General features: G+C 34.1%; 1 protein-coding gene across 4 annotated transcripts in view; it reads right to left on the minus strand.

Moving 5' to 3' along the window:
• LOC145688045 (E3 ubiquitin-protein ligase Rnf220-like) overlaps positions 1 to 18,507 on the minus strand; it is a 403,656-nt gene extending 385,149 nt beyond the window's left edge. For 3 of the 4 annotated variants that reach the window (XM_081761748.1, XM_081761747.1, XM_081761745.1), the window contains exons 1-3: positions 18,321 to 18,467; positions 16,500 to 16,613; positions 11,952 to 12,483 (exon numbers count right to left, since the gene is read on the minus strand). In XM_081761748.1, coding sequence (XP_081617874.1) covers positions 11,952 to 12,483; positions 16,500 to 16,613 — 646 coding nt within the window. In that variant the 5' untranslated portion in view covers positions 18,321 to 18,467. The other variant, XM_081761746.1, reaches the window with a different exon arrangement.
• Between the last annotated feature and the right edge of the window lie 953 nt (positions 18,508 to 19,460).

Here is a 19,460-nt window from a genome sequence, read left to right on the forward strand (position 1 = left end):
AATTGTACAAGGAATATTCAAGCTTTGAGCGTACGTACGCATAGTGTAATGATTTCAAAGTAATGATATTTTCGAACTCTTTACCTAACCTTATGATTAGGCCTAGATTGCGAAATGCCTCGTTGGTAATATGTTCAATATGGACACTGAACTGTACACGCCTAGGTCTTTGACTACATCTTTCCTAAATAGTGGTTGTTCATTAATTACATACTCAAAAGAAATACAGGACTGTCTTCTGGTATATGACTTTACACTACATTTGTTAGCATTTAGTTCAATATAATTAGTTTTATACCAACTGCTTATGTGATGCAGATCCGCTTGAAACAGTTCACAATCTTGAACTGAGTTAACTTCGATATAGATTTTGAGATCATCAGCAAATATTAACTTATGTGATTTACTTATACAGTCCGGTAGGTCGTTGATATAAATGAGAAATAGGAGTGGTCCCAAGTTCGATCCCTGAGGTACGCCTGAGCTTGGCGAGAATGTGAATGATTTGTATGATCTGTATACGACGAATTGTTTACAGTTTGTTAGATAGGATGAAAAGAATTTTACAAGATGTTGAGAAAAATTAAGGTGTCCGAGTTTAGATAGTAGGGGTTAGCGTTGACGTGTGAGCGAAAAGAAATTCTATGAATTCTCAAAACATCAATCCAAATCGAGACATTCAGCCTGCCGAAGCCATCTCTTTACTATTTATTTACAGCGCCAGCTTCCTCGTGTGTTTTCGGTGCGGGATACATGTGGGAGATCATGTAATTAGGATTCCACTTCAAGCTGCAGATCCACGTCTTTTCTTTTCAGTCTCGGTGTTAGAAGAGGCAATAAACTCAAAACCAATCAGCCAGATTCAGCACCGCAGGTTAAAACTAGATCAACAATTACAACACTCGTCGGTAAAATAGTCATCCTACTCAGAAATGTGCGCAATTTGCTGACTTAACTATTTATTACGTAAAAAATATTCCACATCGCTACACAGGCTGTTGTAGTAAGAAGTGCCACTAAATTCCGCTCGAGTCTAATACGCATCGACGGATCTTTGACCAGTCAACGGTACATAATGTAGATGAGGTGCCGGACCCGGTCGTGGTTCCTTTACTGAAGATCCTACATGGAGTCGCTTTCCAACACGATAACACACGACTGCATGTGACACGCAACGTCGTACACTTCAGGGGTCCACAAAATATTCCACTATTTCCATGGGCGGAGAGTTTGCCTGATCTCTCGCGGATTGAATATGTTTAGTTTATGATTGTACAACGCCTTCATACCAGATAATGTCCTCAGCAAATGTCAATGAGCTTTCCAGCATGCTGCAGACGCATGACTTCACATCCTAAAAGGATACGGGAGGCATCATTCCTTCTACTCCGTGTTGTTTCGCAGCCTTTATGGATCCCATAGTGGACCGATGTACTACTGACTGAGCTTTCTGCTAGGTTCTCACGGCAACACAGAAAGAGCGATTGTGCCTTAAATAATCGGAGTGCCACATTTGGAGCTCCTACTATATCTTCTTGAAGTTGCATTTTTAATGTCCAGTAGTATACCTACTTATACACACTGCTTATTAATTTCACCACATTAGCAGAGAATATACATTAAATACACCAATTGTATCAGTCTTCAAATATAAATATTATTATTATTATTATTATAACCTTGAATATATTAAATGTAACTTAAACACACACAAAAAAAAGCAACAAACTCAATTAGGTTTGAGACTTACAAGAAAAAGAAACAAAAGAATTACCAAAAACTGTGGGCGTAAAATGAATGTATTACACGACTCTTAAGAGAGTTTGTGTTCCTTGCAGGAAAATTGAGATGATAAACTGCAAAAACCGATTCGTTCCACAAAGTAATGTGTAAGTCCAGAACCTACTCAATAAAATAGTATGATGCAACTAACTTTATTTACAATATATCTTTGTTCATCATTTTCTTAGTTTCTTTCCAGAAATTAATTTGTAGGGAAAGCCTGGATCAAAATCTGTTTAATAATTAACAATGAAATGCAGCATCAAATAATTTATTAAACTCAGTCTTAAACAATGTCTACTTTTCGCTTCAGCAAGGCCCTTACAATTACTTGTTCGGACTGACTTACACGTAACACCTTCCAAGTGTAACACTCCGATTTTGATAAAATTTGGCAGGTAGTTACTACACATGAAATACACAAATATGCTTTTTTCACTACAATCCACTTCTTGCCTTTCGGGTGGGTGCTTTTGACCGTAAAACAGTTTTTCCGCAGAAAAAAAAGGTATTCACTTTTTTTTTGCGTATTGTCACTACACAAAGTTTCGTTGCGATTCTTCATGTCCTTCAGGCACTTCTGACATACTGTTGGTAGCACTTTCGGTATTTCGTGATCAAAGGTTTGGAGGGGGTCCGTGTCCCGCCCAACAGTTTTCTCCAGGAAAATACGAAACACGTACTTCCTCATTTTCGTCTACAATATCTGTGAACAATTTCATTCACTTTGGTCCACTTCTTCTTGCCTTTTGGGCGTCAACTTTCAAAATTTTGGGTGGAAGGGCTTTTGCTCCCTAAAACCATTTTTCCGCAGAAAATTTATTTTTTAAAAAAAAAACACGTATTCGCTTATTTCATGTGTAGTATCTACCTGCCAAATTTTATCAAAATCGGAGTGTAAAACGTTAGCAAAAAAAGAGACGTGACCAAAACCACCAAGATATTTTTTTTTTCGGGAAATACAGAGTAAACTGACATTTCTTTCTTTTAATTAAAAACAACAGAAAAGCTCCTAACATTCTTTCAAACCAGTTTCCTATTCTCGCATTTCATTGTAATACCGAGCGATAATTTTGACATACACATCATTGTACATGAGCTCCTTCGTGGCTAAGCGATCAGCGTACGCGCCTTACGCTTGGGGGGCCCGGGTTATATTCCCAGCTGGAGCTAATATAGTTAATCAGTAGGTCCCCGTCTCATATAGCCTCGATGCTGAACGGGACGTTAAACTCAAAATCAACTCAACCAACAGCAGTAATTTTTATCTTCGAAGAAATCACGCGCTTTGCTACTTGAAATAAATAAATAAACAAATAAATAATAACGGAAGTTACGCTGAAACATGAACTTGAAATAGGGGTAAAACTGTCCCCGTGCCCACGATTGGCATCAACCATAAGGAACAGATCTTATTGGGGAACCTGAAAGAAAGCGTATGCTATATTTCACGGTAATCGGGTAATTTTTAAGGAACGTTATCGTCAAAATGCCTTCATAAGCTGAAATGAATTTCATTTTCAAATAAGATATACAGAATATGGTATCAGAATTTCTCTCTTTTTTTTAATAATATTTATTCTCTCTCTTTACTCCCTCTTTTTAATATTTATATAGCATCACTTAATTTTAAATTGAAAATGAATCATTCCTTTATTCTTAACTGAAGTTCAACTAAAGAATGGTGGGGACGGTAAAGTTTCAGATATAATACATATGTTGCATAAAACACGAATAATTAAGGAAGTTATTGCCGAATATTTTCTTTATTTATATGGGGAGGCATTTACATCTCATTGCGGTAAATTCATCCTATTATTAACTATTATTCTCTCCCCCCCCCCCAAAAAAAAAAAACTAAAATAGAGAATATCATGAATCCCTGAACTTAACGAAAATGATACTCGGAATATAAACTTAACATTAAAAATAATGAAGATGATTTTCGACTTTTCTGGAAATTCCACTCTTCAGGGGAGAAACGGGGCATTTTTTTTTCTTTTACAATAGAGTATTATAATTTCTCACTATTTCCTCAAAAAATGCCAAACGTGTTTCAGCTATATCAAAACTTCCACTCAAAGCGAGGCAAACCGGAGAATTTCTGTAGTATTCGAATTTTCTACCATTTATCCACGAAATGTCAAAAATAAGGATTTCTTTAAGTTAGAGATGTGAAATCTTGCATTTGAACATTTAACTAAAAATATCCCCGGCCTAGCAAGTTTGTAGTGGACAACATCATGCCCATGGGTTTTCTCGGGTACTCTCTTTCCTCCCGCATTCTCATTACACCAAATTTTCCATCATACAATTGCGTTAATCATCGTCTCCCTTAGCCTACAGGGTATAATCGTGGGACGTTAAACTGAAAGATTTCATTACAATTCAGTTTTTAACTAAAAATAATGGAATATAAACTTCAATGTTTTCGAAAATTCTGCTCCTAAGTGAGGAAAGCGGGCAATTTCTACAATATTAGAATTTCCTACTATTTAATTTGAAAATGTCCTATGTAATTATTCCCTTACATATGAGGTGTGGAATTTGCTACGTAAATTTTTAATTAAAAATAATGAAATACGTATTTCAGTTTTCGATATTCCTCTTTTCATGGGGAGGAGCGGAAATTTTCTTTTGTCCATTTCTCTATCACTATTAAAATTGACACTGTCTGTCTCACCATCACAAGAGAGTGGATAATCCGTTTAAAATGAATCATTGAATATATTCAGAAGTATTCTAGAGTGTTTATCATTAAAATTCGTAATTCTCAGGGATACAAATAAATAAATAAATAAAAACAAGAAATGTTTAAAATATACGAAAAAAATATAGTGTCTCGCGAGATCCTCACGGTAACGCCATGAAATTTAATATATAAGTTCCTTATTAAAAGTAAACGGACACGTGTTCCGGCGATTTCGGAAATTTCGCTTCTACGGGAGGAATAGGGCAATTACTTTTAATTCTATACAATACAATATTCTTGATCTTGTTCGTTTCTTCATCACGGGGAAAACAACTGAAACGTTTCAAATTAACTTTTGAACATATTTATCACTTGGCCCCAACCAGGTTTTTATTGAGTCATTTTCATTAAAACCCGTATCCTAAGGAGTTGAAAGGAGTTAAGTATGTACGCCCAAATTGAGTATTTCACGAGCGTCTCATGTTAGGGAGATGATAATTCGCATATAAAGACCTTATTGAAAGTAAGTCTAAATCCCTAGTGTTTTAGAAAATTCAGAAAATACAGAAATTAAGGGAGAAGGGGTCAATCTCTAAAATATTTTAATTTTCCATTCTGTATTTGTATAATGACTGATGTGAGGAAACAAATGACCCACGTAAAATGAATTTTTCAACTAATCAGCACTTGGGTTAACCAAGGACTTAATCAATTGATATTGACTGAAAAACATCTCAAGGGGGAAACGAGTTTAAATCTTTAAGCAAAGGAATACGGATGCACCGTATGAAATGCATTTCTGAACATACTTAGCATTTGAGTCGATTGAGCCAATGAAATATATATTTCAAATATTCCCCACAAACCTACTCCTGCCATGTGAAGAGCGAATACTTCAGCTATTATTCGCTTAAGTTATCACGTAACTTATTTTTTAAATACCCGACGGAGGGGGAATTCAATTACTCACACCTTTGAAGCTTGAAAGAAAATATACGGCATAAGCCACCAAACTCGAACAGTTTTTGTGACCATTATCGAAATAAATTACCTTCTTATTATATCATTAAAGTAAGGAAATTAAAAATTTGAAGTAACCCCTTTTTATCTGCTACTCCCTGATAGATTTCAACCGCAATCAACAACATGATTAGAATGACCGCAATCAACAACATGATTAGAATGACATAAAGAAAAAATACGCTATGATTTGTCAAAAAAAAAAAGTCATTTTTACGTGGTTACACCTGGAAAATTACTTTGTATGTACTTGTGCAAACTTGCGACATGGAGTGGACTTTACTCCAACCAATAAGGTCACTTTTGCATGTTGAAGGAAAGCACATAACAGATAGACGAGCAGACACAGAAATGCCAATCGAGTCGAATGGTAGAAGCTTAGCTACGTTCGCCTCAATAAATACTCACTTCACGTGAACCCAACTACACCGACGGAGCTCTTTTGTCGCTAAGCGGTTAGCGTACTCGCCTTTGTCGTGGGAAAGCCGGGTTCGATTCCCGGTGATAGCGCATGTGGTTCGGATTCCATGTTAAGCTGTAGGTCCACGTCTCATGTAGCCGCGCTGCTAAAAGGGACGCTAAGTTGAATCAAATCAATCAAACCAGTAAGGCGAAGATAAAGGGTTCTTCCACAGAAACGGGGAAACTAAACAACAGAAAATGAAGCACATAGTAACACAACATGATGCACTTCTATTCCAAAATACAGTTCTTTGTAACCCTACATAATTGTACAATATGTTTTGTATCACAATTGAAATTCCATGGGACTGAATCCATGAATAGAAATTATAACAAATCTACTTTTGAAGTAACTAGAACATTACACATTCGAACACAAACTTCAAAACATAAATGAAAAACGTCTCAGAGAAAAGCTAAAAGGGGAAAGAGAAAGAAATAAGAAACTGCCTACGAAAAAATCTTATTAAATGTAACAAAATACGCGCTTACGGGAAGAAATTAAAAGGCACGGCAGTTTTAGTTACTATATATATATATATATATATATATATATATATATATATATATATATATATATATATATATATATATATATCAATAATATCAAAACAGAATAAATTAAAATAATTATTGTTTACACTTAATCAATGGCTTAACTTTGTACGGATTTATAATTTTAAGTAAAATTGTACGACAAAAAAAAAAAAAAAAAAAAAAAAAAAAAAAAAAAGCATACATATCTGAAATGTAAAATAGTACGAAATAAAATAATGACAATAATTCATCTCAATACTTGTGTACCATGCAAACGAACCAAGATATCGTGGTCCCGCACTACAGCGGAACTTGAAAACACAGGAGGCCGGCCGAGAGTTTACCGACGGACCAAACGCACCTGAACGAAACCGCCATACAACTGTTTCATGACATTGTTAGGTAAGCATGTTTACTTTGTCAAACACTAATCCTCGAACTATTATTATGCCGAAAAAAAAATTCCCTCAAATAACATAGTGATTTATAATACTCTACCTCTTAATGTAGTAATTATTAAAAATAAAGGAAAAAATAAAAATATGAATCTACCATATACGGAATATACTAGCGGAAAGATCGTTGCACGTCAGGAGAAATATAATTTTACTACAAATATCATATTCATGTAATCAATTTAAAAAAAAAAAAACTGTTTACGAATATCTAACCCACTAGTAAATATTAAAGGATTTCCGGGGGCACTTAAGTACTTACCGGTGTTTTTCATTGCTTTCCATCATGCATTATTTCATTACACAATCATATTACGCAATACAGACTGAATACATATCAACTATTTAATGACCTCAGAATTACGGCGATTCACCGTTGCAACACACAAACACTGCTCCAATGAATATATTTATACAATTCGAAAATCCTAATCACACGGCACTGTATGTAAAAGTTCGAAGCCATATAAATTAACATAGTATGGTATTCTAATAATCATCATATTCCAGTTTAAAAATAATAATAAAAGAAAGAAAACGGGATGTTCATCAATTGCAGTGCCATCAATACTTGCCCCTATTTTTCTAACTCTTAATGCAAATAAAGAAAATAAGAACAAAGCTCCCAAAGAACTAGAAGGTATTGTGTCCCAAAAAACATCAATATGTAATTTGATGTATGCCCTCCCCTATTATATATATATCCAATAAAGTCAGAGACCCATTATAACTACAGACATATTTACATAGTAAGCTTTCTCGAACTTAGCGTAGGAGATACGGGTTCAATCCCCGCTGCGAGCGCGTATAGTTTAGAACCCACGTTCAAACTGCATAGCCTGTGTTGGAAAAGAATGTAATATTAAAAAATTAACAGGATGCTTCGTTCAGTGTAAAACCAATCACACGTAAAATAAATTACTAATATTCCCAAAATTACCGAATTTGTGTAACACGGAAAGAAAGGCGTCACAACTTCACACATCTTTTATTCCTTCCCTCTCTCTCTTTCAACACAGATCAATAAAATTTAATTCCAGAAAGACAATGTAAATATGAAATGTCTGTTAAAACTATAAATTTTAAGAAACCTGCCAATAAAACAGTAACTTGATTCCTTCAAAATTTGAGCTCCCAATCTCAACAATAATGAAAGTCACAGAATACCGCAAGCCCAAAAAAGAAAACACCAAACCTTCGACCAAGCACGTAACACGGTATTAGCTTCCTGCAGCTGACGAAACTCTAGGCAAAGTACAGAATGACACCAGAAACATTCTATCCTCGCCAAACAAACATCTAATAGCTTCATTACTATTTCATCAACGTCAGCAGAAAAGTATTTTCTTTCTTTTTCTTAGAAATAATATCGCACGAAGATCAAGTCCAGCAAAAAAGATCGTGAGTAATTGTTTGAGAGGAATGAATGAAAAACAAGCACCCGAGCTTCTGAGGAGAGCTCACCTGCCCGGTAAGACAATCAGCTCGGCCGTTAACGGGAAGTGCAACCCAGTGGATTTCTCCAGTCGCCGGAATAACAAACCGGCCAACAATGTCGTTACGTGGAGAACGATTGAAGCTAACTGCAAACAAGGAAAGTACACCCAATTAAAATCCATCCACAATCATGACGACATGGAATCTAATGCAACACAACACGAATCACCTTGATAAGCACACACCAGTTCCTGTACAAGAGCACCTACTATTTTCTGGCTGATAGACAACACTTCTAATATGCTCCCATGTTATTATTACTAATAATATACATCAATACGCCATGTGAAATAAATCAAGCAGACCCTTCTGAGCAAGAAGACCGAATAAGAAACAAAACGAAAATACGGAAACATAATAAAAATAAAAATAAAATAAATAAAATTTAAGAGCGCGGTCAATACTAGGAATCTCCACGATAATTTGTTTATTTATTTATCATTATTATAACTAAAAGAATCATGAACCATACCATACCGGCGGGCTTTTAATGAAATATCTACACGTAATGTGACACAAAACCTCTGAAGTCGTTCTCCAAAAATTCGTACATCAACACTCACTTAACCAGCAAAGTATCCTTTACTGAGTTTTCCGAGAGAAATTCCTCTCGGTGCTCGAAAGTAGCTAAGCTCGGTACAATATCAACACGTGGTGTTTAATGTTGTACGATACAAACCCGTTATATCACGATATTGGGAGTACATGTTTTACACCCGTGTCGTAACATTACCGCATTGTAATGAAACTTAATATTATATGGGAGTTAGAGAATTTTTCAAAATTGTATTAACATAATTTCATTGAAAGGAATTCTTTACAAAAGCAATCATCGACTTCATTATTCTCACCGACTTAAGTTTTCCCTCTTGTATTTCATCACTTTTGACCGAAGACACACAAAAGTACGTGTCTTTTCATTTTATTTATTTTCCTTTATTAATCTTTTATTCAACACCGCACGGTACTTTCTCGTATTCCACATTCGCGAAGTATACTCTCGTTTGAAACGCCACTTTTAATTCTCTCAATTACTTTTAATAATTCTTCTAATGCATATTTTTCCTCTTAATGCTTATAGCCCTTGTTACCTTGACAGACACAGACGACACAATCATAAGTAGAAAATTTAGAAACTGCAGGACGAGCGGTTTTCAGAATTAAGATGAGAGCGAAAAATGAAATGAAATGAAATCTTTAAGTTTTACGTCCCACGGTTATGCCGGTTAGGCTAAAGGAGACGCTGATAATGAGAGATGAGTGAAATGAAGAAAGTGGGAGGAAATGGGAGAACCCCGAGAAAACCCACGAGCACGGTGTTTGTCCACAAGATGAGAGCGAATTCTTAATACATATTACAACTCTTAGTACCGGTACCAAAAATTCTGGAACTCGAACTAACACACAAAGAATAGGGGAATATGTTTTTACTCGCGATATTACCAGTTTTTTTTTTTTTATTATTATTATTATTATTTATTTATTTTCATTTTTTTTTTTTTTTTTTTTTTTTTTAATCCTATGAATTGAAGTACGGAAAGAATAGTGCTACTTTGGAACTTGACATAAAATCAGTATCTTATATTTGCGAAGTAAAAATAAAAAAATCACTTCGAGAAAAAAAAAAAAAGAAAAAAACTAATTTAATATGGCGAAACTTAAATACAACGACACTGCCAATCTCCCCGACAGGATATGGAATTCAGAAAGACACAGAAGCAAGGTATGTAAAAATTACAAACACAGTGTCCTACAAAAGTGACAATAAAAGTACTGTATTTTTAACTACCTATCATTGCTCTCCCTCTCAAGTTATTAAAGTAACAACCAACGATGAGAATTCCGGCTCGAAAGCTCGTACCGTATACACAATATTTCTTCCCTTCCCCGAAATACTCCAAAAGAAGCCGTAAATTACATCGCGTTACAAGTTTCTTGTTAGCATTTGGCTTGGATTAAAACAACAGTGAGTTATCTCACTGAGTTATATTACATTGGTTCAAATTTACTTAAAACTAAACATTTAACTACAAGAAAAATATAAGTTAGTACCTAACCATTTAGTTCTTAAATGCGACGGAAGAACAATAAATTTTTTGTTTAAAAAATAAATACTTTCAAGAAATCTTATTATTTTTAAGAATGGTGTTTTAATACGAGTAAAAAAGGAAGGGGGGGGGGGAGAATTCGGAATGAGAATTGAAGGGTATTCTCAAATTTAAAATAAATTAATAAAATCTACAAAATATAATACTGATCAAAAGGACTCTCATGTTCGAAAGAAAAATAACTACAGAATAATCATACGCGAATGCAGAAACCACCATAAGGTAAGAGAAAATTAATAACACTATAGAAGTCGAACTTCGATGCAAAACTTAAGGTGTATAAATAATTGTTTACTATGAAACGCTGAACACACACAGAAAATGGACCAGTTCTTAAAATTATCTACTGACACTAACGGTAGCAATGCAATTGGACAAAATTATTCTATCGTCTCTATGTTTTCCTGTTCTTTCTCCGTTTTGGCTTGACTAAAATTATGGGGAGTGAAAACCTCTAATTTTATTTTCAATTTCCTTGTGTGGCTACGTTCTCTTGTTACAAACTCATAACTTGTTAACCAATTGCACATTGTACTTATAATCTCGTCTTTCCTTTTCGTGCAAGGTAAATACGAATACATCACTTAAAAACTTGACATAACGAGCAGTAACATTCTTCGCATTACCCTGCACATGTTTTAATCGCTGGACATATTGACTTATTACAGATGAAAAAATGAAAACATATGCACGGACACCTAAATATACAAAAACACTAATTTAAAAAGCTAATCGACCCAAATTTTACAAAGAAATTCGCCGGAAAATTAACGATTGTGCAGTAAACAGGAAAAACGCGTAGCACAGACAAAAATTACTTGACACAAAAGCACCCCCCCCCCCCCCTCATCTTAAAACAAAGCAAGATTATAGAACTTAAATTCCTGTTATCAACATTTTATTGATAACTGCAGGAAACCTCACACAATCAGATCGCCTACATTTACCGTACTTTAAAAGAAGTACTACTGAAGTGAAACACGGTGACATTTTTCACATACGCACACAGAAAAAAAAAAAAAAAAAAAAACAGCATTCATCATCTATATTTGTGACAATAACCCTCACTTCTATCCATTGTCGTAGATATGTATAAAAAAAATAATAAAGTCGATGGTATACCTTTACGTAGATGTTAATACGTGTTTCGAATGCATTGTCTGCGGAAACAACCCTCCACTTTACACACAGTACATGTAACGAATTAACAGGTACAATATCCACTCCAAAACAAAATTGCAGTCGTTCTCTACACCACCAATTGGATAAAAGTTCAAGGAACATAACTTAAGCACCGCAACTATTAAATGAGTAAGTTACGGTAATTGAAGAATAAAAACAATGCCAAACGCAAATCAAGGAATATATATATGTAACAAAATGAAAAAAATAACTTACGTCTAAATCCGCGACCTTCTTCAGGCGTCGACCTCTCAGTACCTTCTGACCCCGGAGTACCAGTCCCTTCACGTTCTTCAGACATTTGGGCGTCTGAGCTCTCTTCTTTGACAACAGGAGCTAAAGGGGGCGAAATAGATACACTTGCTGGAGAGCTTGAATCAGCCCTTTGTTGTTGAGACTGTCCGTTAAGAAAACCACGCTCTTCCCCCACAGACGAAAGTCCAGTCGGTGAAAACAATGAAACTAAATGATTAGTGGAGGAAGAAGTTTCGTGGTTTCCTGTCTCAATTTTTAGACACTTAGACGGAGGTGCAAACGCTGAGGGGAAGCCTTTCACGTCGGGGGCAGTGGACCCAATGGGGCGAAAAGCGCCGGAACCGAACGGTACTCTCGGATCAAGAGCTGGGTGCAAAAACTGGGGTTGTAAATGATGTAAAAGATGTGCAGGCAGACTGGGATAACCGTCCATGTGCCGGACACCAAACCCCGCTGCAGTGAATGGGATGTGTAAGTCTTTAGCCTCTGGAGTCTGAAAATAAAAATTAACACCACATCATAATCCACGATTTACAGTTTATAATTTGTCCAATACACACATTGAATGACTTAAGAAAATGCGACACATGCAAAAGCAAGAATGGGCAAAACTCGGACTAAGCTACAAATTACTAAATTGTGGAAAACAACAGTAAACAAAAGAAAATGCTTCATACTCATCACAATGATTATGAAAACTAAGGAATATTTTCAAGGATCAGGGTTTAAAAAAGTGTTTTAAAAAAGGAAGAGGTGAAGGGATAAAACAGGTCACAATTTCCATTTTTTCAAAACCTTTTTCCAGATTTAAAAATAAGCTGATGAAGAGAACTGTAATCCTTGAAATCGTTCCTTAGTTTTCATAATCATTGGTGAGTATGGAACATTTTCATTTGTCCATTATTGTGACTATCATCATCGCTCGCAATCTATACCGTTATCTGTGTGGAAAAATTTACCATTTCAGAAAATATAATAAAAATAAATAATAATAAACTCAGAACTATATAGAAATAAATTCCTCGAATTTGACAACTACTATGTGCATATACAATAGTTCCCAGTATACAAGTGTAAGTAAAAAGGAAACAAATTTCAAAAAGAACGTACATAATCTTTCCCGTCACTTAATAATGACTACCGGTCGAATCATCACTTATGTACTCACACTTGCTTGTTCTAACACGTACTCTGTTATTTTATTAGTTAATCTAATGGGATAAAGGAACTACCACAAGAACTTTCCGCAATACCAAACATGACCATAAACAGGATTACGGAAAAGAATCTTATCATTCGACTTACACAAAAATAAAGCAATTGTGAACTGTAACACATTTCCAGAACAGCACAAACTTCCACGTAAAGTATAAACTTCAGAATATAAATTGCACAACAATTCTGGAAAACTTTAAAAAATAACAACAATTACAAACAAATTATCCCATCATGGCATGACGTCAGCTGCTCGCTATTCAATTTACTTACGCAACATTACAATAATAATAATAATAATAATAATAATAATAATAATAATAATAATAATAATAATAATAATAATAATGCAAAGAAGAGCAGAGAAGAAGGTAGAGATAACAAAAGCAACAACTACACTTTAAAATGATCAGGGATCAGAAAGAATATGATAGCCTTCACTTGGCTGCGAAAGGACTCCCACAAACATTCTGTAAACATATATAATAAACATCCTTGATCACATCAGATCCAAAGCATGCAGAAAATTTTATTACCAATTAACACAACTGATAGCTAAATCCTTACACTTACAAGCAGAAAGAAGTTAGTACCTTGAAGTGCGATCCTTTTCAGCCCATCCTCTTGGAATATTTATTTTGAAATTGCCGCAACAGCATCGAGAACGAGTTACAAAGTAGTCGAAAATTACCAAAAATACCATACAGTAATAGAGGAAGGGCTATCGTGTTGGGTATGCAAATTAGAAATCTTAACGAATGCCCTATGCTGTAAAAACCAACAAGAACAGGTACATCTTGTTGGTTTTTACAGCATATGAATTTATATTTCTACTTTTACGTCCCATGAATATACCCTTAAGAATAACGGAGACGAATGATCAATGGAAGTCATTGATTACGAAAGAATTGGTGGACAGAGAATGTGGAAGAAAATAGGAAAATTCCGAGAAAATCCACGGACACAATGTTGTCCATCACAAAAACAATCTGAGATAACAATTTGCATGTAACCCTATTTCGTAATGGTGGAAAATCCAAGAAAGCCACAACTTCACTTTCAATCATGACAAACAAAGATTATTATTATTACTATTACTAATAATAATAATAATAATAATAATAATAATAATAATAATAATAATAATAATAATAATAATAATAATAATAATAATAATAATAATAAGGGGTAAGACTAGCCAGCATACGTACAAAAAGAAACGGAAAAACTATTGACAAATCCAAATATCGCTGTAAGATTCACAGGAAAGAAATTAATAACCCAAACGTCTCGCACATCTAGTACATTACAGAAATTGATTCAGACTTGAATCACACACAATTACATGCTATATATTGTATTATGAAATATTTCCTTTACTTTTTACTATTGGCGTCTTTTGAACAAATAACGAATAATTAAATTCGCCTAAAAGTAGCTACAAATCCGAGATCCGGCTATACAATCTGGAAAAGACCATATAAATCTTCCATTTTTACGAATCATCTTTAAGAAGTAGTATGTGTAATTATTATGTTTACAATTATTGTGTTCAAGGCCGGGAGCGTAAGTAGGCTCCTTTCTGAGTGCCGAGGCCAAACGCTGTAGCAACCATATTAACGCGATATTGGAATTACATATGACCCAAACAGGTATCGACTAGGACTATAAAAATCAAGCATGCTAATATCTCCATAACTCAAGATTTCACCTTACTCTTGATTTCCAACCGTTAACTCACCAAAAAATGTCTACACGATAAACGCACAATACCTTGGAACAGGAACCAGACGTTCAAAAGATATTCCCAGACAAATAAGGGAAATAAGAAAATATCTTCCCATGGGTGCTCCTAAGATTAATACTACCATAACGAGAGAAACCTGGTTCCTTTACACGATAATGGTTTTATATAAATAAAATTATTTATATAAAAATAAATCATCAGAATAAACGTTAAAAATAAATAATTCATAACAGTGGAAGAAAAAATACATATCAAGAAAACTATAATAAAAAGAACAACTACGGTTTATACTGCGTGCGAAATCAAATATACGCATGCATCAACGTTTTTCACTTGATGCTGGTAATGAATTCCCAAAGCGGAACCATTCATACACATCCACAATACTGGCTTCAAAATCAAAGGTGAAAACCAGACTAATTTAAATTAACGAAAGGAGTGCATTTAGCACATCAGCAATGAATTTGCAGTATCAAGTTAATGGAGTAAATACTGATACAATATGGGTTGAAAAATGTGGATGTACACCATACACTAAACATAATTACAGAACAGTGTATCCACCGAAACTTGACAATTTCTATTGTACAAGAAAAATGCCAATACGTTCAGAATGTTTGAATATAGCACGTAAACCCCGTGTCACTCCACATCAGGGCAAACTACGTGGCAAGTGCAACGTGCGGCATCCACAAGAAGTACAGAAATTCTTAAAATTATCAAAAGATGAATTGATATAATGACAAAAGAAATTACAAATATAAATATAATAATATTAAACTGTAGCAGAATTAATAGTTTTTAATAATAGCATAATACACCCACCGATAAAATATAAGAGATAAAAAGAAATAAATTATAATAAAGGTTAATAGAAAGGAAGCCTGCTCCGTATATAAATAGAAGTCTTTTGTCTCAAATTCAATCTATGCATAATAATAATAAATACATAAATTAGACGAAGAAAGCACAAAAACACCCATAAAGTCGGATTCTGCGAACAACTTATTAAATTTTTAAATATAAGGATTATACAAGGTTTCCAGGTAACTAAATATCACGTAAATATTACTTTCTAATTAACAGAAAAGGTATAATCATCCATTCAAAGAATAAGTGCCTTGAATGATACAAAATAATGAAGAAGATAGGCTAATTGCGAAAATAACCACAACAGTTACAATAATTCCAAAAATAAGAAATAAAAAGACAAAAGAAAATTAAGCAAAAACCACTACAACACATAATACAAACTATAAAATAATAACACACATGCAATCCACGAAATATATTTATATTTGATTACAACAGATGTCAGCTACTTTAGCTTACCAAACAATATAGCAATTTCGAATCTAAAAGGCAAACCTTAAATATCCAGCACAATAATTGCATGCTCAAAGAAACATAAATACTAATAAATTAGCACAATATATATAAGTTACCACACAGAACAAAAATTTCAAAAGCCATAGGGAGATACCTACACCAAAAGCAACATAAAAAAACTAAATAAACGAAAAACAAAACAAAAACCACCTACGCACCTGTGGGTTAAAGGGTCTCTGCATTCTAAGTGCCTCAGGCAATCCTCCTGCCTGAGAGAACACTACTAAAGCTGGGGGTGGAATAGGGTTGGGCACATAAGCCGAATTTTCCATCTGAAAAGAAAAAAAAAAAACGAATTAGCATCAGTAAACATAACTGACTATACTTAATATATCTGCAGTTCGATTCCTCTTTCGTACAAACTACATTATTTACAAGCGCTTCAATATCACACATACAAAGAACAACACGTTTACAAGGGCAGTACAAGGCCACATGTCTCCCTATAAAGCAAACGAAATAAGTTAAATGAATTCGAGAGCAACAAAATATTTTTTATATTCAATTTAGATTTATCAAATATATTCTCAAGACATGACCAGAAATAAATGAATGAGAAAATAAACTGACACGTGTGGCACACCTGACTTATCAATATGCCGTAACTTTTAACTAAAATTTAGTTAACTAGACCTGATTATTTGAAAATATAAAAGTGAATCTGTGTCAACACCGTCCTCATACTAACCTACTGTCAAAGCAATCAAACTGATTAGACTCGCAAGTCACTGGACATTCATAAACAGGGCAAATATTTTAAGCATATGATCAATATATAAAATCACAATGCTTATTCATGCTTCATGTATCCGGGAGCAAGCGAAATACATTACGGCTCATAAATTTCGTTAGTAACGTTTATACAGTCACACTTTCCGTCCGTGTAAATCACAGGACACAATTTTAATTTAATTATAAACCTGCCTTTTGTTTGTTTTCGAAAGACGTGTTATTTTTTAGAAATAGCCTTAATAATAGGACCTGCAAACAGATCAAACGTAGTGATCAATTGATACTTGATACCTTCATAAGATGTGTGTAAAAACAAAAATAAATAAATAAAAATAAAAAAAAAAATGTATGCCCTTGACTTCCCATTTATAAGAAAAAATATTTAAGTTGAAAGTAAAAATACGCATTCTCATCGACAGATGTTATTTACCAATAATTTAGGGAGAAAACGTCCAAATTGAACAAAATTCTCTGCATTTTACTGAAAAGACATAGCGAAGTGCAACAGCTTTCGCTTTCGATAGTAAGAATACAAATACATCCGTAAGGACTTGAGACTAAATCACACAATACGGATAGTGGTACGGAATGCAACACTGGCGTCCTGAAAACCCGAAAATAAATGTAGAAAATAATCATCAGTAAAATTCGTTCACACAAAATGAACATAACCATAACACACAAAAGTTGGGATAACGATAATTAAAAAGCCAACTCAATATTATTTTAGTGTACCGGTAAACACACACTGGCTGGATTAACAATAACCTTTATTTTCCCAGTTTACCGGTAAACACACAAAATTTACAAGGAGAAAACTTGTAGCAACTTGTTAACATAACGTCAAAATATTTTTGTGTAATGAAAATAAAATAATCATGGTAAATTTAACCCATGACAAGCACACGAAACAAAACCTTTAAAAAATAAAACTAAATAAAAGCACAGAAGGTGAACTTTAACCTGCACGGAATTCAAAATCACCGCAAATTTCACTATCATTTTGCTCTTCCATAAAAATAAAATCACACAATCGAAAACACTGGTCACACATTTTTCTGCTAATATAATTTTTATAGACACATTTCATGCACGAGAAAAAATATGTCCTCTGGCTAAACGTTGTAAACAATAATAAAGAAAATATAAACAATCTGTAAGCCCGTTATTATTTGTAAACACTGTCCTCGCGACAGTTGCTAACAACTCGTTTGGTTACCCTGACGAGGAGGCACATCTTTGTTTACCTTGAATTGCTTCAAAATGAATGTACCATCGGACAAAGTTATATTATTTAAATTATATAGAGTTTCAAGTTTCGGTGGATCACGTTGCTTGGGCAGGAGTTGCGTTCGATTGCTTCCCCTATATCCACCAAGCCCCGACTGAGCCCCATAAACACTTACCTACTCACTCATGTTGTCGCGCGGTGCATCGTGGGAAACGAACAAAACGCAATCGTTTTCTCCGTAAGAGAGAACAAATGCAAGTCGAGCTGCGCAATTCAGTACTCTTATTGATTGAATCTTCGTAAAATAACATCAGTTAATAACATTTAGCTAAATATTGGCTCATAGAGCACATAAATAATATTTTAAGTTTACTATCATTATGTTCAAGTAGTGCTTTGTAACGATATTGTCGCACGAAGGCTGCTCAAAAGATTTCACATCATCGACGCGTGAAGAGCCGCTATGCTTCACATAGTAATGAATTAATGCTATTAAGTAAATTTCGAATCTTCCTTGCTCCTACGAATAATTACTATCAGAGTACTAATAGCGAAACAAAGTCGTCGATAATAAAGTAATGATTAATAAAACAAATAACATTATCCGTTCATTAAAGTTTATATTTAAGTATTGCATCATTTCCGTGACAGAAGACGAACGCGGGTTTGCATTTTTAATATTTCTGAGAGTCCTGTCATATACAAATAGCAATTATTACATTAAATAAGAAAAGTATTACAAACTTGAGTTTAACTTCTCAGTTGGATATTTTTCTTTTGTATTAAATTGATTCAAATATTCTCTCATCTTCCCAACCAAAGAACTGTTCTTTCTTGCTATCATCCATATATCCAGTTTTTCACCAACTTTCCTAAACAACAGTAAGTTTGAAATTAAAATCCTAAAATAATTTTAAATTGATATATCTAATTAAACACCATTTCTGTAGTTACTTGAGAAAAGAGTGAAGTAAAAGACTCACGAAATGCTTTGTGCAGAGTATTGTACTGAATGGAGCAGAAACAAGAACATTAAATGCAAGGTAAAAGCGATTTGAAACGAATGGAAGCCTCCGAAATGTGGATGTGGAAAAGAATAAAAAAAATTAACTGGTTCGAGTGGAAAACGAACGAGGAATTGTTAGAAATAGCAAGA

Source organism: Thermobia domestica, chromosome 6, assembly GCF_964235325.1.
Source record: "Thermobia domestica chromosome 6, izTheDome1.hap1.1, whole genome shotgun sequence".
Lineage (NCBI taxonomy): Eukaryota > Metazoa > Arthropoda > Insecta > Zygentoma > Lepismatidae > Thermobia > Thermobia domestica.